General features: G+C 44.3%; 1 protein-coding gene across 1 annotated transcript in view; it reads right to left on the reverse strand.

Moving 5' to 3' along the window:
* ZDHHC5 (zDHHC palmitoyltransferase 5) overlaps positions 1-25,715 on the reverse strand; it is an 84,607-nt gene that overhangs the window by 23,076 nt on the left and 35,816 nt on the right. Inside the window, exons 5-6 of the mRNA XM_077454668.1 lie at positions 7,900-8,072; positions 1,071-1,173 (exon numbers count right to left, since the gene is read on the reverse strand). Of these exons, the coding sequence (XP_077310794.1) occupies positions 1,071-1,173; positions 7,900-8,072 (276 nt within the window). The remainder of the gene's footprint in view (positions 1-1,070; positions 1,174-7,899; positions 8,073-25,715) is intronic.

Raw genomic sequence — 25,715 nt, forward strand, 5'->3', positions numbered from 1 at the left:
TTGCACAGTGGTCTTTGAAAAGCAATTTTTTTTTTATAGGCAAAAATATACCGTATTTTTTGCTGCTTGAGGCGCAATTTTTCCCCCCAAAAAAGGAGGAGGAAATGCCTGTGCATCTTATGGAGCGAATACTGACCAGCAGCTGCCGTTTAACAATAATTGGGCCCCTCCCCTCTCCTTTCCCCACGATGCCTTCTTGGTCCTGTAGGCTGGCTAGGGTTCAAGTCACTGGCAGACGTGCAGTGAAGATTTTTTGTCCCTGCTCGATCGGTGGCGTCAGGTGCCGATTGAGCTGGAAATACAAGAGGCCGGCATCTCCAGCGTGTCATCTGCTGGAGTGACCATGCGGATGTGTGTACATGGCTGGCGACAGGTAATCTAATCAGTCATTATCAGGTCTTTATTAGACTGCACCTTCAGTGCTGTGCTCACACACTGTATGGTGAATTTGTTATAAGATGGCATTTCCTATGAATTGTATATAGACTTAATTTGGTGACAGGGCGATATTTGTTTGCTGCCTGGAAGCTATCTGGCACACTTGATAGATGCCTATTTTTAGGCATCAGCTTTTGCAAATTACAAACAATAGTATATTAATTGGGGGATGTGGGCATGCTCTCTCCTGTGCTCTAAATCAGCATTTGGTTTAGAATATTTATTTTCTTGTTTTCCTCCTCCAAAACCTAGGTGCGTCTTATGGAGTGAAAAATACGGTACTTCAATGAAATTAAAAAAAACGAAAAAACAGTAAAGTTAGGCCAATTGTAGAATGTTAAAGATGTTACACCACGAGAACTGTGATCTTTAGTCCAAGCATAAAAAATTGTGTTTCTTATTTTATGCAGAATCGTGCAGCTCTAAATAAATATGCGCACACACACGCGCTTCCTAGGTGCTCCGTATATTTTTATATTCTGACCAAACTGGCCATATATTGCATATGCTATGTGCTTGTGGCCTATGTTCTCTGTTATATAAGTATTATAGAGTAGAGTATGCCGGGACTGCATGAATAAGAGGACTGTAGTGTTGGAAAGTACAGCAATATAAATTAGAAAGCACTGCACCTGCTCGTTAGTAGTGCGACCTCGGGACACCAGGACAATGTGAAATCCTGTAAGTCCTGCAACCGGGAAGAAAAACAAGCCCGCCACACACATCACTGAAATACTGTGCTCTAATTAAGGTACATAAACTGATGAATGGCAGAAAATAGGATATTAATAACAGCTTACCTGTAAAATCCTTTTCTTTCATCACGGGACAGAGCCATAGTAGTTACTATGTGGGTTATATAGGCCACATTTAGGTGACAGACACTGTCACACCCTAAAAAGGAAGTTCAACTCCCTATATCACCCCTCTCCCTACAGGGAGTACCCAAGTTTTGTAGTCAAGCAATATACGTGTATACCCAAAAAGAGGGGAGGACTGTTATGTACTGTGATGTACTTCAAAGAAAAAAGGAATTTACAAATAAGCCGTTATAAAAATCCTATTTTCTTAAAATCGTACATCACGAGACAGAGAGCCATAATAGTTAGTATGTGGGATGTCCCAGAGCAATGCCAACTGAGGGGAGGGTGACACAAAAGTAGGGTGCCATCAGGCCTGAGGACCTATACTGCTGCCTGTAGTACACATTGCGCCCAAAGGCAATAGCCTCATGCCTTCTTACATCCACCTGATAGAATCTGGTGAATGTATGGACTGAAGACCAAGTTGCAGCCTTGCAGATTTGAGCCATGGAGGCTTGGTGACGCACTGACCATGAAGCATTAACAGCCGAGTGCGCTTTGATTTGAAAAGGTGGAACCTTCCCTTAGAAATAGTAGATTTCAACACGACACTTCCAGCAACACAAACTAAAACATCCAATTTTTATTTTTTTTAATCTGAGTAGTCTTCAAATAGACTTGACTGCCCTCACTACATCAAGAGAATGTAGCGACCTTTCTTCTGTTAGAACAGGGTTTTGGAAAAAAATGAAGGTAGAACAATATCCTGTTTTAGATGAAAACATGAAACCACCTTCGGCAGAAAGCTAGGAGAAGGACGCAATACCACCCTATCCTTGTGAATAATTAAATATGGCTCTTTACAAGAAAGAGCAGCCAATTCTGATACCCTTCTGGCAGAAGATGGCAACCAGAAAAAACAACTTCCTTGTCAACAGGATCAAGGGTGTATGTCTTATCGGCCCAAAAGGCTGTCTTTGTAAACTTGACAAAACCAAATTCAAGTCCCAAGGTTTTAAGGGTGACCTAACCGGCAGATTAAGCCGCAACACCGAAACAGGGAATGCGAAGCAAGTGGTCATTGGAATAATACTGATAAGGCCGAGACCTGGCCGTTGATGCCAGCTTCATTTCTAATCCTATTTACAGAAAGGTAAGGAATATACCTTCTAGGATGCAAATCCCTGGACTCACACCAGGACATATGCCTTCCAGACTACAGTAAATGACTCTGGAAGCTGGCTTCCTTGTATTAATCAAGGAAGATATCACTGAGCCTGAAAGTCCACAATTCTTCAGAATGTGGGTTTCAATAGCCAAACCTTTAAATATAGCGTTTGCTAGGATGGGATACTGGTCCCTGTGAGAGCAGGTCTGGATGTGGTGGTAGGGTCCATGGGTCCCCTACCGCCATCATTACAATTTCTGCATACCAAGATCTGGGCCCCACTGGGACCACAAGAACTACAGACTTTTCCTGCTTGATCCTGCAAAGTCATGGTAGCAGCAGAATAGGAGGGAATGCATAAATCAATGAGAACTGATCCCACGGGGTCACCTACGGATCTGTTCCATATGCGAGTGGATCCCTTGCTTTTGACACAAAGTCATCAACTTTTTTTGTTGAACCTGGACGCAAATTAGACGTACGTCTGGAATCCCCCATCTTTGGCATATAGGCAGAAAGATTTCAGGGTGAAGGGACCACTCCCCCGGGAACAACTGCTGGCAACTCAAGTAGTCTGCCTGCCAATTCTCTAGCTTTGGAATGAAGATTGCCGATATCCACTGCACCTGCTTTTCTGCCCAGGCTAGGATATGATTTACCTCACCCTGGGCTGCATGACTTCTGGTTCCTCCTTGGTGTTTGACATAAGCCACTGCTGTGGCATTGTATGATTGAATCCTGACAGGACAAATCCACAACCCGAATGTCCAGGCCCTTAGGGCTAGGTGCGCTGCCCGAATCTTTAGAATGTTGATAGGCAAGGTCCTTTTAATTCTGGACCATTTCCCTTGGACAGTCGCCTCTTCCAGGACTGCTCCCCAACCCAAAAGGCTGGCAGCTGTTACCATCTTCCACATAACTGGTAAAAAGGATTTCCCCTTCTGCAGATTCTTGGATATCTTCCACCAACTGAGGCTCTGGCGCACCCTTTGGCGACAGACGGAAATCTAGCGATTGGGCCTTCTTGTTCCAGTTAGACAGGGTACTGTTTTGCAGTAGTCTTGAATGAAACTAAGCATAGGGTATCGCTTTGAATTGAGCCACCATCTTTCCCAACAACCTGATGCAAAGGAGAATAGAAGGACGCTTCTTTTCCCAGACCACCTGAACCAGCTCCTTTACGGAACTGATCTTTGCTTGGGGTAAAAGCCACCCTCTTCTGGGCTGTATCTATAACCAGACCCAAGTATTCTAAGCCCTTGTACACACGGTCGGAGAATCCGTCGGAATGTGTCCTATCGGACCGTGTCGTCGGATAATCCGACTGTGTGTGGTATGCATTGGACTGATTCTGTCCGAATATCCGTCGGACCCAATTTTCCAACATGTCGGAAATATTTCCCGACCAACTGGTTCGATCGGACATACTCCGATCATGTGTAGCGAATTTTGATCGGACCAAGTGCCACGCATGCTCAGATCAAATTCCTACATCAAAGCTATTGGCTACTAGTCTGAATGTAGTCCCATCGTAACGAAATTACGTCATCACGTTCTGAAAGATCGGATTTTTCGACAACTTAGTCCGACCGTGTGCATGCAACAGTTTCGGACACAATCCGACGGACAAAATCCGACGGATTTGGTTAGCAGAATCTCCGACCGTGTGTACAGGGGCTTAATCTTCTTAATGGTTTTAAAGAAGATCTCTCTAGGTTGGAGGACCCAGCCTAGGTATTCCAGGTAGCTGATCATGGAGGCCATGCTTTGGTCTAAACAACCTACCGCCCTGTCTATTCAGAGCAGGTCATCTAGGTATGCTACAATGGTTATACCTTGAGTCCTTAATCTGGCCAAAGCAAGGGCCAGAAATGTTGTAAACACCCGAGGTGCAGTAGCTAGACCGAAAAAGGCAATGCTACAACTGAAAGTGAAGTTTTTCTACTTCAAAAACGCAGATATTTTTGATGAGCGGGGAAAAATAGGCACATGCAGGTATGCTTCCCTGATGTCAACTGATGCCAGAAGTTCTCCTCCTCATAGGATGGAGACAACAGATTAGATTTACTCCACGTGGAAAAATTGGACCGCCATGACCCTTTTTGAGACGCCATCCACCTGTCTCGAAACTCCTCCTGCCAGACCCTTGAGAACTGCAGAAATCTTCCCCCCTACTTGAGCGAGTGGGACAGGGGACGTTACATCGGGGGAATACACAGCCCTGGGCCTGTAAAAAGCCCCCTGCCAGGAACATGGCTGAAACAAAAAAACAAATACTGGATCCTGGGGTCCAGCTCTCTAAAAAGAGAAGCGTTACAGGTAAAAACAGTTTCTTCAGACACAAGGCCCAGGTACCATTCAATTCGGCCTGGAAAAGACACTTTGAATAGATCCGGTTGCATGGCTTGCCCCAGCAAGAAATATTTCAGTGGAGCTCAGCACAGCACATCTTTACCCATGACAAGACACTGGCGAAAAAAAACGGGAGGTACTCCCAGTAGGGGAAAGGATTACATAGGGAGTTGAACTTCCTGTTTAGGGTGTGCCAGTGTCCATCACCTAAAAGGTAGCCTATATAACCCACATAGTAACTACTATAGCCCTGTGTTCCGCGATGTACGATTAAGAAACACAGTCATACTAAAGTTTAAAGCCCAACCCTTCAATCAACATTTGAAGTTGATTGGACAGCTTTAGACCCGACTCAGCAGGGTGCTTAGAGCCCACTGCTTCCACACAGAGCAAGGGTCCTCCTCTGCAGCAGGCAGGCAGGAAACAGGCCTTTCAACTCAAGCTGCAGCTGCTTGTTAAACAAAAAGCTAGCCTCACATGTTACCAGCTGACAGTACAATCTCCTTTATGTCTTCCAAACTGTCATATGGGTCAGGTGCCAGCTTGTCTGCATATAGATTGCTTAGACCGTTTAGATAGACCCTTATATACTACATAAACTGTACAAAGACTGAGCAGCGAGACTGTCAAATGTATGGTGAGCTTAAGGATAAAATGCATAAATACACATGGCTGAAAATTGCTGTATAGTGTACAAAACAGCTGTATTTTCTGTGCCCAGCGTGACAGATGCAGTGCACAGCAGCAGCCAGTACAGATCAATAGCAGATGAAGACTGAATTTAGAGAAGCGAAAAAAGCTCTGTACACATGCAGCCACTCATCTACATGCATTTGTCACTTAGAAAATATGGCCATATTGTATTCTATACAGCCTTTTGGGGCCGTGTTTTTTTGGTGGTCACCAACGAGTCCCAGTGTTCCAACACAATGTCTCGTTGGAGGGGGAAGTCCTACATCCACCCGCTAGTTGAAAGCAAAAAAAAAAAAAAAAAAAAAAAAAAAAAAACACACATAAAGAAGTTTATGGACAGCACAAGACCTTGAACCACCCTCAGGGTGGTTGCATGCTTGGAATTCAGCTAGCGGGGATAGATATACGTTTGGCTAAGTGACCTGACTAACAATTTACCTCTTGCCTAAAACAGGAATCAAGTTGCAACCAATAAGATGCTTTCGTAAACTAATATGGGATTGCATAATTCCCAGGGATAGGTAACCAGTAAGAGCAAACGCTTACAGCTACCTAAAATTTTACTACAATGTCACCAGGGACCTCTGACAGAGATATCTTGCTGGCTTTAAAGCAGAACGCCTGAGATACAGCCACTTTGTTCTAGGATTGCTAGGGGTTAAATCTAACTATTCTCTTTAACATCTTGACCGCCAGAAGATTTACCCCCCTTCATAACCAGGCCATTTATTGTGATACAGCACTGTGTTATTTTAACCGACACTGTACCCAAATAAAAGTTGTCGTCATTTCTTTTTTGCCACACACATAGCTTTCTTTTGGTGGCATTTGATCACCACTGCGTTTTGTGATAGATCTAATATAAATATATATATTTTTTTATTACTATAAAACATATCAAATATAAAAAAAAAAAAAACACTCAAACTTGTGATTTGTTTACATGAACATTCTAGCGCCTACAAAACTATGGGATATATTTATGGAATTTTTATTTTAATTTTTATACTAGTAAAGTTGGCGATTGCCAACTTATAGCGAGACTACAATATTAAGGTGGACAATCTGACACTTTGCTGGAATCGGTGACACGAATAGTGATCAGTGCTAAAAATATGCACTGTCATTGTACTGACACTGGCTGGGAAGGTGTTAAACATCTAGGGTGATCAAAGGGTTAATTGTGTGCCTAGCCAGTGTTTGTGTACACAGTTTGCAAAGTAGAGACTAGAATCGATCTTTTCCCCTTTGTGAAATCATCTAACCGGATCGCCCCTTCTACCCCTTTCAGAACCGAGATCAAGACTTATTTACAAAAGGGAAAAAAAAATAAAATAAAAAAAAATAAATAAATAAGAGAACTGAGATATGCACAACGATCGACGGGTGTCGCAGGACATTGAGTCCCCGGACCTGCTCATCAGCTTCTGCTGTGAATTATCACAGCAGAAGTGGCCCGCCGGCCATGATAGAGATAAGTTCACAAGGTGGCATGCACCTCATTAAACTCAACTCATAGTATGCCAGCAGATTTTACAAAATGGCTGAAATCCCAGAATTGTGTTTTATTATTATAGATATCGTCTTTTGAAATATACGTTATGTCCACTTGTGCTCTAACCCGAACTAAACAACTGATTGCTACTTGCAGCATAGCTATTTCCTTTTCAACCACTATTTCCTATGCACACCACATCATTGTAAATGGCATCCCAACACACATCAGAAGGTAGTAATGCAATACTGTGTACTGCTGTGCACTAGCGGAACGTGCTTGGGGTGCTATTTTACATGCAATAGATAGCCCTTTAAAATGAAAGGGCCGCCTTATTTTAACCCACATACATTATATGCACTGCAATTCACATAAAAGGTGTATCCTTTAAATGTGCAGTCACTACACAGAAGACATGGTGATTGTTGCAAAGAGGCCAATCGGAATGACACGGGTGGGATAAATGGCATGGATACATTAGGCTGCATCTGTACTACAAAACAAACTTTGGAAGAGAAGATTTTCATTCCTCTGGCCACTTTCCAAAAATTTGTTATGGAAGTGTTGACTGGCAAATTCTTTTATATGGATAATTTTGTACTTTCCAGAGTTTTGGTAGAGGCTTGTTGGTACCTCTTGACCCTTACATCATAACAACATTGCTAATTATACTGCTTTTGTTGAAAAAGTACACAGGGGGTGATTTACTAAAACTGGGGAGTGCAAAATCTGGTACAGCTCTGCATAGAAACTAATCAGCTTCCAGGTTTTTTTTTTGGTTTTTTTTTTGTCAAAGCTTAAATTGAATAAGCTGATGTTAGAAGCAGATTGGCTACCATACACAACTGCACCAGATTTTGCACTCTCTAGTTGTAGTAAATCAACCCCACAGAGTGTATGGGGATTTTCTACAACAACACAGATACTGAGCTGACCATTATAAAGGATACGTCACAATTGCTGGGATGTCTCTGAGTTGGTCTGAATGCCCCAATGTGTAGAAAAGGCCACAGATGAAGACGCTCATTATGTGCAATGTGAGGGACACAAGGAAAAGGAAGAAGTAGCGATAGTTCCTGCGTCCAATGCAGTTATTCACCCATGGACAGTGGTGATCAAACTCCTACAAGGATAAACAATAAAGAAGGTAATTAGAAAAGAACAGACACACTCAAATGGCAGTAAAAATAGTAAAGTCCGGCTACCAAAAAATATTTTTGCTTTATAGCAGAGTTCCACCCAAAAAAATGGAACTTCCGCTTTAAGTGAAGGTGACCCCCCTCTGACATTCCACATTTGGCATATCTTTTTTTTTTTGGGGGGGGGGGGGGGCATACCATGGCACCAGAAGGGCGATCACCACTCCCCCTTCCCTCTAGGCAATCTGGGACACGCCAAAGGTCCCAGATGATTGGCCGGCCAGTCACAGAGCGCAGATCGGCTTGCGCAGTGCACGCCCGGCTTTAAAGCCACAGCCGGGCACCAACAGTGACTACGCCGGCGCGGCGGAGAGGAGGGGGAGAAAAGTGGGGCTTTGTTCCCCAGCATCGCTGGGACAGGTAAGTGTCCAATTATTAAAAGTCAGCAGCTACAGTATTTGTAATTTTTTATAGGCCTGCCACCTTTTCACAGCACTCACATTGTAATTGAGAACATGGTGCCGATTGCATTACATTAGTTGCACATTAGCCCGCTTACTACTAAGAGAAAAAAAAAAAAAAAAACAACCAACACACACGACCCAGAAGGGGAGATTTACTAAAACTCAAGCATTCAAAATCCAAATGTAGCTAGCTGTGCACGGTAGACAGCCAATTGGTTTCTATGCAGAGCTGCACCAAATTTTGCACTCTTCAGTTTTAGTAAATTCCCCTCCAGTGTGTCATCTGTCTAGAAGACTTTGAGGGGGAAAAAAATGGAATTACGTACCGGTAATGTCCTTTTCCAGGAGTCTTTCAGGACAGCCACCTTTGAGAGACACTGGCTCCTCCCCTCTTAGGAAACACCGCCTTCATTTTCATGATTTAAGCCTCCTCCTCCCTTCGTTCCTCAGTTCTTCCAGAGTACCTCCGGCCAACTGGGGAGACACAAGAACACGTCAAATAAACAAACCTTTAAGTCTTACCTGACGGCCTCATGTAATGAGTTCCCGATGATCTGCAAAAAACTTGGGTGGGAACCGGTGCTGTCCTGAAAGACTCCTGGAAAAGGACATTACCGGTACGCAATTCCATTTTTCCCCAATCGTCTTTCAGGACAGCCACCTTTGAGAGGATAAGCGAGTACCCTGTCTTAGGGTGGGACCTACTGCTTGCAGCACCTTGTGACCAAAGGGCTTGGTCTTTGGCTGAGAGAAGATCCAATCTATAGCGCTTCACGAACGTAGAAAACTTGAACCACGTTGCGGCTCTACAGATCTGTTCAGGAGACACACCAGCCCACATTGTCTGCGGAGTTGCCGCTGTCCTGGCTGAGTGTGCTTTAATTCTAACTGGAGGCTTTAATACCCCAACCGCGCAAGTCTGCCCAATGGCTGACCTTAATCATCTGGTTAGCGTACGTCTAAAGGCTTTGGAACCCTTCCTAGCCCCTGGAAGTAACACCAAAGGTAAATCAGACTTCCTGAACTGGCTTTGTGTAACCAAAATAATGAAGGACACGTCCAAGAAGATGTGTTCCTGTTCGCTCACTGGTTTTGAACGAAAAATAGGCAGCATAATCTCTCGGACTCTCTGAGGATTAGAGACTACCATTAGGTAAAAAGGCCAGAATGATCTTAAAAACTGAATGGTCTGGAAAGGGAGTGCCTTAACAGAAAGGGTTTCGAGTTTACTCACTTTCCTTGCCGCAGTGATCGCCACAAAAAACACAGTTTTGAGAGTGATCAACCATAACCAGCCAGATTCCAATTGCTGAAAAAGGTTCCTTTGTGGGAACCTGTAAAACTAATGAGTGACCCCGACTGGGAAGGGGGCGACCAAAGGCTTGGTCTTTGCCTACTTAAGGCTCTAGGAACCTTACTATACCAAGGTCTGATGTTAGATGCCCTTCCAGGAATACGCTAAAAGCGAAAACCTGACTCTTCAATGTTTATGGGGCTAAACCTTTATCTGCCCCTGACTGCAGGAACTCTAGAACGGCTACGAGGCTGTGCACATTGAAGGAGTTCTCTGAGCATCAGCTGTTGAACCGTCTCCATACCTTCAAGAAAATGGTCTGAGTTTCTATTTACCTGCAATTCAGAAGAGTGGCTATTAAACAGTCTGAGACCTCTTTGCCCTTCAGCAATTCCTTCTCAGTAGCCAAGCTGCAAGAATCCACCTGGGGACCGCAGACTGGACCCTGGGAGAAGGGACACTCCTAGACCGGGAAAACCCGGGGGGGGGTTCTACTGACAGGCCCTTCAGAATGGAGAACCACGGCCTCCTGGGCCCAAGAGGTGTGATTAGAAAATAGGTAGTAATCTCCACCTGAAAACTTCCCTGACCCTGCAGGAATCAGAACGGGAGGGGAGAAAGCATAGCACTTAGAGAAACCCTAACTCTGTGCTTTAGTGTGTCTGCTCCCGACCTCCCATCTCCCCTGTTCATGGAACAGGAGATGGCTTCCTTTGCGTTTTCCCTTGAGAAAAAGAGAGGTCTATCCAAGGAATCCCCCAACTCTGGGTGATCCATTCGAAGAACCTCCTGCTTGAGAACCTGGTTGCTCTGAGGAAATCTAATATCAGGATTTGCTCTCCTTCAAGACAGATCACTGAAAAGACAGGATTTTAATATTCGGCCCATCTGAGGATGGCCTTCGCTAGGACCCATAAGGATCCGCTCCAGGAGTCCCCGTCCTGTCGACGCAAGCCACTGCCAAGGGATTGTTTCCACGACTCTTACATGAAGTCTCCAGAGAACTCTGAGAGGTCCTGAGAACCAGATCTACTGTTCTCAACTCCCTCCAATTTGAGGATCTCTTAGATTCCTTCCTGTACCAAACAGGAGTCTAGGTGTGTACCCCAACCTAAGCCGTTCGTATCGGTATCGTAACCACCCTGGATACTGGGAAACTCCATTCTAGGTCTTGTAACAAACGTGCTCCCTTTCCCAAAGGGACCTCTTTACCTGAGTTGGAACCAAAGAGTCCCAAGACCCCTGACTGTGGTCCCAAAGCTTCAAGATGAATAGTTTACAGAGGACGGTAACATGACCCCGTCCACTGAACTGCTAGGAGCGTGGCTGTCAGTAAACTCAACCTGCCTAACTGAGTTTTTGACGGTTGCCCTGGAGAAACAACAGTGCTCTGTCTATCTTCTGGATCTTCTCCAAGGAGGGAAGACCTTTTGTTCTGTTGAGCCCAGCACCTACCCCAGGAAGGTGACCCCCTGGTAAGGAATTTAAGTTGGGTTTCTCTAGGTTCAGAGGCCAACCCAGGCTCACTAACAGGTCTTTTGTTACCTGTTGCTCCCAAATCGACTGCGTCAGAGAAGGTACAAACCGGAGAAGATCTTCAGGACACACGATCACCGAGACTCCCCTGAGACGCAGGAATGCCAGAACATCTACCATCACTTTGGTGAAGATAGGAGGAGGAAAGGGATAGCCCAAAAGGGAAGTGCTTTGAACTGAATGTGTAGCACCCCTACAGAAGTTATCACTGCCAGCCTAAGGAAACGCTGGTGGTTCTCTGCAATGGGAATATGCAGGTATGCATCCATACTATCCATGCCCTGAAACAGTTTTGGTGGAAGAGGTGCCCTCACCCAGTGACCAAAACCAACGAAAGCCATCTGTAGGTGACTAAGACACACAGACATTTCAGGTTCAGGATGAGCCTGAACTTTTTTCCCCAAAGGCTTGTGAACCACAAAAATGTGAGAATAGGAGCCCTTTCTATATATCCTGCTGGGACCTGTATTACCACTTCCTGTTCCTCTAACTCCTGAAGAGGAAAGAAGGGCACATTTTGGCAGCTCAGTGACAAGGAGTCTCAAAAGAGGAGAGTTCTGAAAACTCCAAACGGTAACCTCTTACGATGATCCCCAACACAAACTGATTGGAGGTGATCATCTCCCACTGGGGGAGGAAGGCCTCTTTTTTACTGCTCCCCATATTTCTTCTTAAGGGGAAAGGCCTTTTTCTTATCAGCCGTGCGATCTAGCCCTGCTTCAAGACCTGGCCCAAACTGCAGTAAACAGTAGCAGTAACAGCAGCCTCCTGTAAAAAGGATTCCAGAGCTTTGCTTTGGACGCCTTGTCCCCCTGCCATGCCTTGACCCCCTGCCATGTCTTCAGCCTTGAGGCCCTCCAGGCTGAGTTGGTCAGAGCCGAAGATCTTGCATACATTCGCCTGGATTGAATCGAAGCAGCGTATGCCAACACCTTAAGCAGCATGGGAAAGGAGGATAGAAAGTCTCCTCTGCCGTCATTGCTTCATGCCTTAATCTGGCTAAGCCGACACTTCATATTATGAGCCACCACTGTGGCCGCTATGGCAGGCTTAGATATTTTCTTAAGAGAAAAAGCCCATGCATCCTTCAGAAGTGAGTCCATCATTTCAAACATAGGGTCTGAAAGCATTCCCATGTCCCTGAGGACAGGTCAGTATGCCTGGACGTCTGAAGAAAGGTAGTCTCTAACCTGGGAGATTCTATTCCAGACAAGAGCTTCCTCTTCCGCCCAAGAAAAAACCTTTGCTTTAATGCACCAGAAAAGAAAGGTTTTCCTTCGGGACCCCGCCATTCCTGATGGCATCGATCAAGACAGCATGAACCGGGAACACCCGCTTCCCCCAGGTCCTAGTACATCTGATCGTGGGGTGACAATGCCTTCTTCCTAAAGTGGTATGAATAGCTCTCAAGAGCTTATCCACTTCATCCAGGGGGAAGTTTATATCGAGGGGTTCTTTTGGGTTCCCCACCCAAGCCCTCACCTTTATCAGATTCCCTTGGGAGTCTGAGACGGCACTGTCAACTTCTTCCTCAACTTCCTCTCTGGAACCCTCTAGACTCTCCCTTAACCTGCAGGAGGAACATCCATCGGGTTAGGTGGAACACTCTGCTGTGCTGGTGAAAGAGTGCTCTGGAGCTGAGGCCACTGGAACCTTCCCAGAAGCCGCCAGATATGCACCGTGTTCTGCTGCCTGTTTCCTGATGGCGCTCAAACAGGGACCTGAACCCTCTGAGGCCACTGGAACCTTAGGTTAAAGGTCTGACTGAGCTATCCGGTGCTTCAATACACTCTTTACCAAGTGCCTTTGAACCAGGGATTCCCCAAAGAGGCTCTATATGAAGGACGCTCCCTCCTAGAACCAAGGGGAGACTTGCTCATGTCCTTCAGAGACCTAGAGATAAAAGAGCAGCATAAAATCCTAAAAAAAAAAGAAACACCAGCACTACTTAAGAGGACCACCGGGAGTGCCCTCCCCTAGGATCAATCTCCATCTGGATCCCAGACGCACTGCCCTTCCCCCCGACCACCTAGGGGGAAAAAACACCAGTGGAGCTACTGGTTGTAAGGTAAGGGAACCCCTCGCCAGGGCTTTTACCTTTGAGTGGCTGGTGCCGTTACTCCTGGAGCTCCCGAAGCCACTGCTTTGGACATTCTCCTGTTGAGGAAGAGTGGTACGAACGTGCCTCCAACAGCTACCTGTGCAACTGTAGAAAGAGAGGCTGCACCAGCCGAACGCTAGGTTCCCCTCCACGTGCCGCGTCCGGAACCGGAAGACGCGGATCCAACGAAGAGGTCCGCCCCCACCGGAATTGACGTCGCCCGCCAACCGGTCCGGCCTCTGGCTCCCAGCCGACTGGATACACAGGGGGGCCTTGGACGTCCTCGTTGCAGCGCCCCACTGGGCGAAACGCAGGGATGAACCTCCCCAAAAACTTCCTGCTTTCCCCAAGCGAAGATTGGAGTGCGTATATAGAAAAAGGTCAGTCAAAAGTTCAGCTTCCCCTAGCCGACCGGACTGCCTGTTCCGTTAAAACACCCGCGGGTGAACGGACGGACGACCCTGTAAAACTTCCTGCTTTCCCCAAGCGAAGTTTAGGGTGTATAGACAGTACGAACGCTTCAGCTCCCCGCTGATCCGACTGTCAAGGGCCGACCGATAGACGGTCGGGTAACCGAGTGGGGCCGGGGCTCCGCTCGGATAGCTTCAGTCTCACCAACCGAATTCAGCTAAGGTTCCTTAGCGATGTCTCCCCACCGGAGGAAACACCATAACTGAGGAACGAAGGGAGGAGGAGGCTTAAATCATGAAAATGAAGGCGGTGTTTCCTAAGAGGGGAGGAGCCAGTGTCTCTCAAAGGTGGCTGTCCTGAAAGACGATTGGGGAAAAAAACAAACACCTGTAAGGCAATTGCATACTGTGCATCGCATACTAGCACATTATGAAATACCTTAGAGCGAAGCCCTCCAACGATGTGCCGTCACCACTTAGAGGGCGGACATCTTCCCCAGGTAATTCTTCCAGGTTCGTGCTCCCCAGCTATGTGATTGGCAGGAGCCGCAATGAGGTCACACCTGAACATATGTGGAGGAGCCCTTAGTTCTGGCACAAAGCTCTGAAGGTTCAGCAAAGTATGCCGGACCTTCAGAGCACATGTGCCAGCGACGTAACTGGCTACATCCAGGGTGAATATCTACTAAACGATGAATGTTTAGGAGATATAATAATGCTTACCTGAAGGTAACATAAATAAGTTTACATGTAGGTAAAGAAAAATGACAAAGCAGGCTTTACCCTTTGAAAAAGTCACGTGTCTGACGCAACGCGTCAGGGAGGAGCCAGGTGTCACGTTCGTCACTTCCGGTCGCGGCCGAGAACGGAAGTTCCTTTGTTTACAAGCGCGATACAGCTTATTTGAATGCAAGTGTGGATTTTACATATTTTTATTAAAGTTTGGAAATACTATACGAGGGTCCCCTTTCTTCCCCCCCATGATCGGTTATATTATCTATGTATTGTCTGAGTGTATGGCTGAGCGGGTCATCTGAATAAGAAAAACCAGCATCTTCCCCTTACAAGTGTTTTTGACCCTGAGGGGTCTTGAATTAAGGTGAGAGGCTGGGGGAAACGGGGGGTGCACTTTTGGAGCACTGAAGGTGGAGCGATATATTTGTGGAGCTTGCTTGCATCTTTGAAAACACTGCATTTATATTTATGAACTGTCACTATTGGATATTGAGTTATTGAACAGCACTGGATTATTTTGAACACTCAAGTTGCACATGGACTTTTTTTGCCATTTTGTACTATGATTGTGTCACATTCTTTGCAATATTTGCACATTTTACGATGTTGGACTAACAACGCATGTTATATGCGATTTTTCACTTTAGTCATTGCAATATTTTTGCACTATTGTGTTTGCACATTTATTTATGTACAGTATCTAGATTTGCACATTTATGTACAGTATATTGATTTGTGTCACTGATTAGGTGGTTTATATATTTTTTTAATTTTTGTTTAAAAGGTAGTGCTACATAACTTTTTATATAAGCAGGCTTTACTACCGCTTTAAGTAAAATAAATGTAGAGTGCAGAATCCAGACTAATCTTTATATAGGCTGCACCAGGTGAGCCAGGATGGGAACTTCACATCAGAGAATGGCATCAAAAAATAGAGTGGGCAATTAAATTAGAGATAATCTCTAAGCATGAAGGCAAGCGGTTTTTGCTTTGGTCACTTCTCCTGAAGACATGGGGAGGTTGAGTTACTAAAGACAAATATACTATGCACTGCAAGGGCAGTTGCTCTAGATCTGAGGGGGAAGCTTGGCTGATTTCTATCACTCAATCATGTATAAGCAAAAATGGTTTTCTTTTTCTCCATTGTGATTGGGTATTCTTTGCAAAAAGTGAAGCTTAACCTCAACCAACCCCATAGTGTTTTGGGACACCAGTGTCATGGATGTACCTTGTAATAAATGTTTGTATGTATGTAAAATATTTGTACATAAATTTTATAATATATCTCGTTTCCCCGAAAATAAGACCTAGCGCGATTGTCGGTGATGGCTGCAATATAAACCCTACCCCCCCTCAGTCGCCACAGAAAATGTTCAGTAAAGGTTCTCTGAGAAAAAAAAAAATCCAGGTATCAGATGATGTGCCATCAGCATAGATTTTGTATACATTTCCGGGATTTGCACAGATTTGGGATTTCAAGCCCAAAAAACAAAATGGATTATGGGAACATGCTATTGTTCAATTAAGCAAGTGTTAAGACCAATTGTGCTGCCCTTTAAAATGGCAGGAAAATAATATAGTATTGGTTCAATTTATCTGCTGTAAACCACTTGTGGAAAAAAGCAGTCAAATACTGGACCCAAGCTTTATAGCAGCTTTGTCAAAAAGAAGCAACGATAGTTTGACCTTTTGTTATAGCTAGCCTATGGCATTTATAGTACTGTGCCACCAGCTATAGAGTTTGCTGGCAAAAAATGCTTCACTCCTAGAAATTAAATAACGGGACTCGAGTGGGAAAGGCTACCAACTTCCAAATAAAAGGCTTGCACCAAAAAACAAAACAAAACAAAAAAAAAAAAAAACAAACACCACGGGACATCATTTTAGCTTCACTACAATAGACTGCCAAGATCAAGACACCAATCACTAATGCAGAGAATCCTGTTCACTAAAGAAAACATGGACCAGCTATAACAGAACAAAAGTGAACAAGTATGCCCACTGGATATAAACGAATGCAAATGTTAATTTGCTAGAGAATGATAGATCACGTGTATATGCATGCATGATTGTAGCACTCTGTCTTGCACTGAATTCCTGTTTGTATATGCATCATTCTTGTTGGAAAAGCATATTTACAGTACCTTGAAAAAGTATTCATACCCCTTGAAATTTTCCAGTTTGTTATGTTGCACCCAAAAACATAAAATGTGGATAGGGATCCAGGCGCTACCACAAGAATATATACCGTATATACCGAGATTTTCAGCCTCTTTTTTGAGGCTGAAAGTGCCCCCCTCGGCTTATACTCGAGTCATCGCTGTCTGCCTGCTCGATCAGCGTGTCGAGCAGACAGACAGCGGCCATTCTATAATTCAAAAGCCGCGCCTCCGGCTCCGCCTGTGATAGGCGGAACACTGAATTTCCCAGCAGCCTGTGTTCCGCCTATCACGGACATCGTCTCATCCTCGTACTACGGACGAGGATGAGACGATGTCCGTGATAGGCGGAACACAGGCTGCTGGGAAATTCAGTGTTCCGCCTATCACAGGCGAAGGCGGAGGCGCGGCTTTTGAATTTTACAATGGCCGCCGAGGCGCCGACGAAGAGGGCACGGGACGGAGGCAAGGCACGGCACGGCACGGGACGGGACGGAGGCAAGGCACGACACGGGACGGAGGCAAGGCACGGCACGGGACGGAGGCAAGGAGGCAAGGCACGGGACGGAGGCAAGGAGGCAAGGCACGGGACGGAGGCAAGGAGGCAAGGCACGGGACGGAGGCTCGGGACAAAGGCTCGGGACACACACACACACACACACACACACACACACACACACACACAGGGATGGATGGATGGAGACACACACACACACAGGGATGGATGGATACACACACACACAGGGATGGATGGATGGATGGAGACACACACACACAGGGATGGATGGATGGATGGATGGAGACACACACACACAGGGATGGATGGATGGATGGATGGATGGATGGAGACACACACACACAGGGATGGATGGATGGATGGAGACACACACACACACACAGGGATGGATGGATGGATGGATGGATGGATGGACACACACACACAGGGATGGATGGATGGATGGACACACACACACACACAGGGATGGATGGATGGATGGATGGACACACACACACACACAGGGATGGATGGATGGACGGACACACAGGGATGGACGGACACACAGGGATGGACGGACACACAGGGATGGACGGACACACAGGGATGGACGGACACACACACAGGGATGGACAGGCATGTCTCACCCTCGGCTTATACACGAGTCAATAAGTTTGCCAGTTTTTTTGGGGGTAAATTGGGGGCCTCGGCTTATATTCGGGTCGGCCTATACTCGAGTATATACGGTATGTTTTATAAGGTACACCCGAATAATATAAAGGTGATCTGAGGTCTATCTGCTATGTTGAACCTATATCCCATAAAAAGCGGGAGAAGAGAAACCGAAGAGTCCTCCGCAATATAAAAAGCAAAAGGAAACAAACAAACTATATAGTCCAAAACAACTCTGAGCTTATATGTGGCTTAGGAGTATAACAACAATCACAGGGTATAGTCCAAATAAAAAAAAACCCTATTGTCTATATACACCTACTAGGTCTATGAGGGTACTATATAATAGGGATAGAATAAGTGGATAAAGGTATGTCACATCATTGATACATAATTAGACATAACCAAGCAGTAAAGTTAAAAGGACAACAATTGACCTGTATAGTTCAGTATAACTTCACATTTATCTAGCTCTATATAATTCGTTCAATCCTCATTACATATGGTGCAATCAGTCCACATTAGGAATCTCTAAACACCTGGTATACTTGTTTGGAGATTCCTAATGTGGACTGATTGCACCATATGTAATGAGGATTGAACGAATTATATAGAGCTAGATAAATGTGAAGTTATACTGAACTATATAGGTCAATTGTATAAAAAGAAAAAAGGGGGACAAGTGGGACTTTAAATGAAGCATGTCAATTGAAAATAACAATGTATGAATACATGTGAATACATTAATTTAGATTTAATTTAGAATCAATGACCCCTAGGGGTTGTCCATGATCTGAATGCATACAATAGTAGTACAGTAATATAAATATAGATATACACTCAATATATTTTCATAATAGTAATCAGAGAATCTGGAGTATAGACAAATCAATGGACATACATGGATGCAGTTCATAACAGAAATACATAAATTACTAATCAAAAATCATAAAATCACATGAATGAGTACAAACTATAGGACAAAAGTTGATATTATCAAGGATTAAAATAAGCTTGAGTAGGCATCCTTAGTTTGAGAACCCGACGTGTTTCTTGGCTTCTTGCCAATCATCAGGGGTGGGATGCATGTTTTTACTAAAAAAGCAAATAAATATGACAAATATTAATATAGGTGGAACCTCAGTTAAATAGAGAGAGTATCAAAGTCCCACTTGTCCCCCTTTTCTTTTTATACAATTTACCCGGGATGGAAGCATGCCATTGCTACTTGGTACTGCAGCAGGTCACTTCTCTTAAATCTATATAGGTCAATTGTTGTCCTTTTAACTTTACTGCTTGGTTATGTCCAATTATGTATCAATGATGTGACATACCTTATCCACTTATTCTTTCCCTATTATATAGTACCCTCATAGACCTAGTAGGTGTATATAGACAAATAGTTTTTTTTTTTTATTTGGACTATACCATGTGATTGTTATTATACACCTAAGCCACATATAAGCTCAGAGTTGTTTTGGACTATATAGTTTGTTTCCTTTGCTTTTTATACTGTGGAGGACTCTGTGGTTTCTCTTCTCCCGCTTTTTACGGGAAATAGGTTCAACATAGCAGATAGACCTTATATTATTAGGGTGTACCTTATAAAACATATTCTTGAGGTAGCACCTGGATCCCTATGCCTATCTATATATCAGCTGTAAATTCACTGCCTCCAAGGGGGCAGAGAATCTGGGGGACGGTAGCAACCTATTAGATTAATACCTCAGTGCGGCTCCTTTTATTTTGTATTTGGAAAAACATAAAATGTATTTTATTGGAAATTTATGTGCTAGACCAACACAAAGTGGCACATAATGGTGAAGTAGAAGAAAAAGGATATTTTTTCAAAATATTTTACAAATAAAATATGTGAAAAGTATGGCGTGCATTTGTATTCAGCCCCCCTGAGTCAATACTTTGTAGAACCACCTTTTGTGGTGCAATTACAGCTGCAAGTCTCTTTGGGGAGGTCTCTAAGCTTTGCACACCTAGGAGAGTGATATTTTTGCCCATTCTTTGCAAAATAGCTCAAGCTCTGTCAGATTGCATGGAGGGCATCTGTGAACAGCAATTTTCAAGTCTTGCCACAGATTCTCAATTGGATTTTGGCTAAACTTTGGGCCATTCTAACACATAAATATGCTTTGATCTAAACCAGGGGTCTCAAACTCAAAATTACCTAAGGGCCACTGGACAAGTTTTCATATCCCATGGGGGCTGCATGCAAACTTTAAAACTTCAAAAATATTAAACTATATACAGTGGTAGCTACTGCTTGTTACCAGTTATTGCTTACTGCCAGATGCTTGGCAATGTATTCTCTGCGTTAGATAGTTACATAGTTAGTCAGGTTGAAAAAAGACACAAGTCCATCCAGTTCAACCTTAAAAACAAATTTAAAAAAAATAAACGTACAATCCAAAATACCCAATTTTATGCCCACAATTGATCCAGAGGAAGGCAAAAAAAAAACCCCAGCAGAGCATGCTCCAATTTGCTACAGCAGGGAAAAAAAAAATTCCTCCCTGATCCCCCAAGAGGCGATCGGATCTTCCCTGGATCAACTTTACCTATGTTAGTACCTAGTTATATTATGTACCATCAGGAAAGTATCCAGGCCTTTCTTAAAGCAATCTACTGAGCTGGCCAGAACCACCTCTGGCGTTAGTCTATTCCACATTTTCACAGCTCTAACTGTGAAGAAACCTTTCCATACTTGAAGATGAAATCTCTTTTCCTCTAGACGTAAAGAGTGCCCCCGTGTCCTCTGGGTTGACCGTACAGAGAACAACTCAACACCAAGTTCACTATATGGACCCCTAATGTATTTGAACATGTTGATCATATCCCCCGTTATTCTCCTCTTCTCAAGAGTGAATAAATTTAGTTCCTCTAATCTCTCCTCATAGCTGAGCTCCTCCATGCCTCTTATCAGTTTGGTTGCCCTTCTCTGCACTTTCTCCAGTTCCCCGATATCCTTTTTGAGAACTGGTGCCCAAAACTGAACGGCATATTCCAGGTGAGGTCTTACTAATGATTTGAACAGGGGCAAAATTATCTCTCTCTCTCTCTCTGGAGTCCATACCTCTCTTAATACAAGAAAGGACTTTGCTCGCTTTGGAAACAGCAGCTTGGCATTGCATGTTATTGAGCTTATGGTCTACCAAAACCCCCAGATCCTTCTCCACTATGGATTCCCCCAGTTGTACTCCCCTAGCATGTATGATGCATGCATATTCTTAGCCCCCAAGTGCATAACTTTACATTTATCAACATTAAACCTCATCTGCCACATAGTCGCCCAATTAGACAGTGTATTGAGGTCGGCTTGTAAATTGGAGACATCCTGTAAGGACGTTATTCCACTGTATATCTTGGTGTCATCTGCAAAGACAGAAATATTACTTTTGATCCCAGACCCAATATCATTTATAAAGATGTTAAAAAGTAAGGGTCCCAACACTGAACCTTGGGGTACACCACTGATAACCTTAGACCATTCAGAGTAAGAATCATTAACCACTACTCTCTGAATTCTGTCTTTTAGCCAATTTTCTATCCATTTACAAACTGATATTTCCAAACCTGTAGACTTTACCTTACACATGAGCCGTGTGTGGGGAACTGTATCGAATGCTTTTGCAAAATCCAAGTATACCACGTCCACCGCCACCCCTCTGTCCAAGGTTTTACTTACCTCCTCATAAAAAGAAATGAGATTTGTCTGACAACTTCTGTCTTTCATGAATCCATGTGCCAAGTGTGTTAGCAATTGAGACCCTAACAGCAGCCTGGAGATGGGTATCAGCCTAGACCTGGTTCTAGATTTATTGAAGCTCATAGTTGAGAATACATTTTCACATCTGTATGCACTCACCCCCCCCCCCCCCCAAATCACGTGTGTATAATTTTAATATATACCCTAGCAGCAGCAGGCTCCGTCTCAGCAGGGTAGGATCACCTGCGGCCGTGGGTGGGTGGGGAGCACAGGGAGGAAGAATCAGCTGGCGAAATTCTGTGATTCTCTATTGAGGGCGCCTGCCTGCTAAATGTGACAAGTGCTGTGGGCCATTTGTAACCGGTACTTTGAGAACCCTGATCTAAATCATTCTATAGTAGCTCTGGCTGTATGTTTAGGGTTTGTTCTGCTGAAAGGCGAACCTCCACCCCAGTCAAGTTTTTTTGCAGACTCTAAACAGGTCTTCATATTTGGCTTCATCCATCTTCCCCATCAACCAGATTTCCTGTCCCTGCTGAAGAAAAGCATCCCCACAGCATGATGCTGTCACCACCATGTTTTTCACGGTGGGGATGATGTGTTCAGGGGGATGTGCTGTGTTAGGTATCCACCACACATTGCATTTCACTTTTAGGCCAAAATGTTCAATTTTGGGCTCGTGACCAGAGCACCTTCTTCCAGGTTTGCTGTGTCCCCCACATGGCTTCTCACAAACAGCAAACAGGACTTCTTATGGCTTCACTTTACCAATCTCTTTCTTCTTGCCACTTTTCAAATAAAGGCACCACTAATAGTTGTCCCGTGGACAGATTCTCCCACCTGAGCTGTGGATATCTGCAGCTCCTCCAGAGTTATCATGGGCCTCTTGCGGTTTCTCCGATTAATGCTCTCCTTGCCTGGTCTGTCAGTTTAGGTGGACGGCCATATCTTGGTAGGTTTGCAGTTGTGCCATACTCTTTCCCCTTTTTAGGTGGATTGAACAGTGCTCTGTAAGAAGTTCAAAACTTGGGATTTTTTTTTTTTTTTTTGTAATAACCTAACCCTGATTTAACCACTGGGCACTTAAACACCCTTAATAACCAGACCAATTTTCAGCTTTCGGTGCCCTCACATTTTGAATGACAATTACTCAGTCATGCAACACTGTACCCATATGACATGTTTGTCCTTTTTTTCCCCACACAAAAAGAGCTTTCTTTTGGTGGTATTTAATCACCGCTGGGGTTTTTATTTTTTTGTGCTATAAAAGAAAAAAAGTCTGAAAAAAAACGAAAATTCTGTAAACAAATGAATTTTTCTTAGTTTCCGTTATAAAATTTAGCAGATGATTAGTAATTTTTCTTCATAAATTTGGGCCAAAATTTATACTACTACATATCTTTGGTAAAATTAAGTACAAATTGGTGGATATTATTTGGTTTGTGTGAAAGTTAGAGTCCACAAGCTATGGTGCCAATATCTGAAAATTGATCACACCTGAAGTACTGACAGCCTATTTCAATTCTTGAGACCCTAACATGCCAGAAAAGTACAAACACCCCCAAATGACGCCTTTTTGGAAAGAAGACATTCCAATGTATTTAGTAAGAGGCATGGATGAGTTTTTTGAAGTTGTCCTTTTTTCCCCACAATTCTTTGCAAAAATCAAGATTTTTTTTTTCACTTTTTTTTTTTTTTTTCTTCCACAAAATGGTCATATTATCAGTTTATTTCTCACACACAACATATGCATACCACAAATTACACCCCAAAACACATTCTGCTATTACTCCCGAGTAGGGCGATAGCACATATGTGAGACTTTTACACAGCATGGCCACATACAGAGGCCCAACATGCAGGGAGCGCCATCAGGCATTCTGGAGCACCCAGGACAATTCTGACATTTCTCTCCTACATGTAAAAATCATCATTTATTTGCTAGAAAATTACATAGAACCCCAAAACATTATATATGTTTTTTTAGCAAAACCCTAGAGAATACAATGGTGGTCGTTGAAGCTTTATCTCGCACGGTATTTGCGTTTAAACGGCGGAACTCTGCTTTAAGACAGAGGAGACCCTGGAGCATTCTGGCTTGGCTTGGCTTGCAGGATCTGCCGGGCAGAGTGGAAAAGCAACAGACATGGTCAGCCACCAGGATCCTCTGCTTAGAGGAGCCTTTTTAACTGCTTCCTGCTTAAGCTCCGGCCCCGCCACAGCTGACTCCGTGCAGGTTGGTGGATATACCTGCACATGCTGCTGGTGTCCTCCTTCCTGGGTTTTCATTAGGGAGGGGGACTCTGCTGCTATATTATTATTATTCCCGCCTCCCGGAAGTGATGTCACCGGAAGTGCCCCACTCTGTTATCACCTGGAAGTCTCCAGGCTGGTGCACCCCACAGAGCCTCCACAAGGAAAGAAGCAGGCTTGTTCTGCGGGGTATGGAGGACGCAGATCACGGCGGTAACATAGGCAATTGGGCATGTGAGCACGGACACTTCTCACCCCATAGAAGAGAAAAAAAAAATGGAAGCCGAGAGACACCTACCCGTACGGTGTGGCGGCCTGTGGTCAGGGGGTAAAGCATCCATGCACCCACTGCCTCTGCCACATTGCGATGTCTTGCTCGACACCTGGAAAAAAAAATCCCATATGGAAGCTGCAGCAGGTCCCTCCAACAGCATGGCAAAACTGTATGGGGAAAATGCCAGTGTATTGTTGGAGCTTGGGAGGATGCTTGCAGACCCCTCTGTAGGGGTGAAATCTCAGGCAGAGCAAGTTTGCTCAAATTTTCTGCTACTACTTGCCCTCACTAGGCCCGCTGTGCTGGATCGGAAGCTGGCAGGGGGTCCCCTGCAACTAGCACAGAGACAAGTAAAATAAACATTTCTCTGCAGCTCCTGTGGGTCCAGAGCACAAACAACCGAGGCACGCAGGTAGGACTGAAATTTATAATGGTGGACTAATGCGTTTTCTGTTTCAGGGAGGAGGAGCATATCTCTCGGATGCTGCCCGATAAGACGATTCGAGAAAAAAAAATATTAATCGCAATAAGCGTATATTGATTGGTTTGCGCAAAAGTTAGTGTCTACAAAATAGGGGGCAGTTTTATGGCATTTTTATTATTCTGTTTAGTAGTAATGTCAGTGATCTGCGATTTTTATCGTGACTGCGACATTATGGTGGACACATCCGACACTTGACACTATTTTGAGACCAGTCATTTATACAGCGTTCAGAGTGCTATAAAAATGCACCAATTACTGTGTAAATTACACTGTCAGGGAAGGGGTTAAACACTAGGGGACGATCAAGGGGTTAAGTGTGTCCTAGGGAGTGAATCTAACTGGGGGGTGGGCTTCAACTCATGTCACAGTTTTTTACTGCTTGATAGGGCAACGTTTTGTTGACCTTACATGTTTCCAATAAAATATAAAGCCCCCCCAGGGGAACCTTCCCACGATACACAATTTGTTTTGGGGTGTGCAGCTATCTCTCGTATGCGTCTTTACCTTTGCTACATCTGCCAAGTTACAAGGCAGAAGGGGGAAATGCACGGTCACGCTGTACCTGGTGGCCTGCTAGCCCCGCCAATTAAAGGGGACGTACAGTTAGGCCCATTTGCCCACCGCTGCCATTGTGCTGACGTTCAGCGTCAGCAAGTGGTTAAAGTGATCCAGCAATCAAGTGCTAAGTGCACACACAATAAGTGTTAAATATTCAAGTCCATTTCAAAAATAGTCACAGCTTGTACTGGTGCTAAAACTCGTGTTCACTCAAGTGCTCCCCCCTTATGTGTGTACGCTCACCTTAGAGCGTGTGACCTCACAATTAACTTTAATCAGAACATGCTTGTGAACCACCCCTGGGTTCAGTGTCAGTAATGGAGTCCTGGGCTGCTCAGTCCTGCTGCTTCCACACTCATGCAAAACATTAATGGATAGCTGATAATTGATAGTGTGATACCGTATTATAAAATACATTTTATTAATAAACCATAACCCCTCTGACAAGGTACTTTATCACCAGTAGAAGC

This window comes from Lithobates pipiens, unplaced genomic scaffold (assembly GCF_037356315.1).
Source record: "Lithobates pipiens isolate NorthernLeopardFrog02 unplaced genomic scaffold, aLitPip1_a1.2 Scaffold_25, whole genome shotgun sequence".
Classification (NCBI taxonomy): domain Eukaryota; kingdom Metazoa; phylum Chordata; class Amphibia; order Anura; family Ranidae; genus Lithobates; species Lithobates pipiens.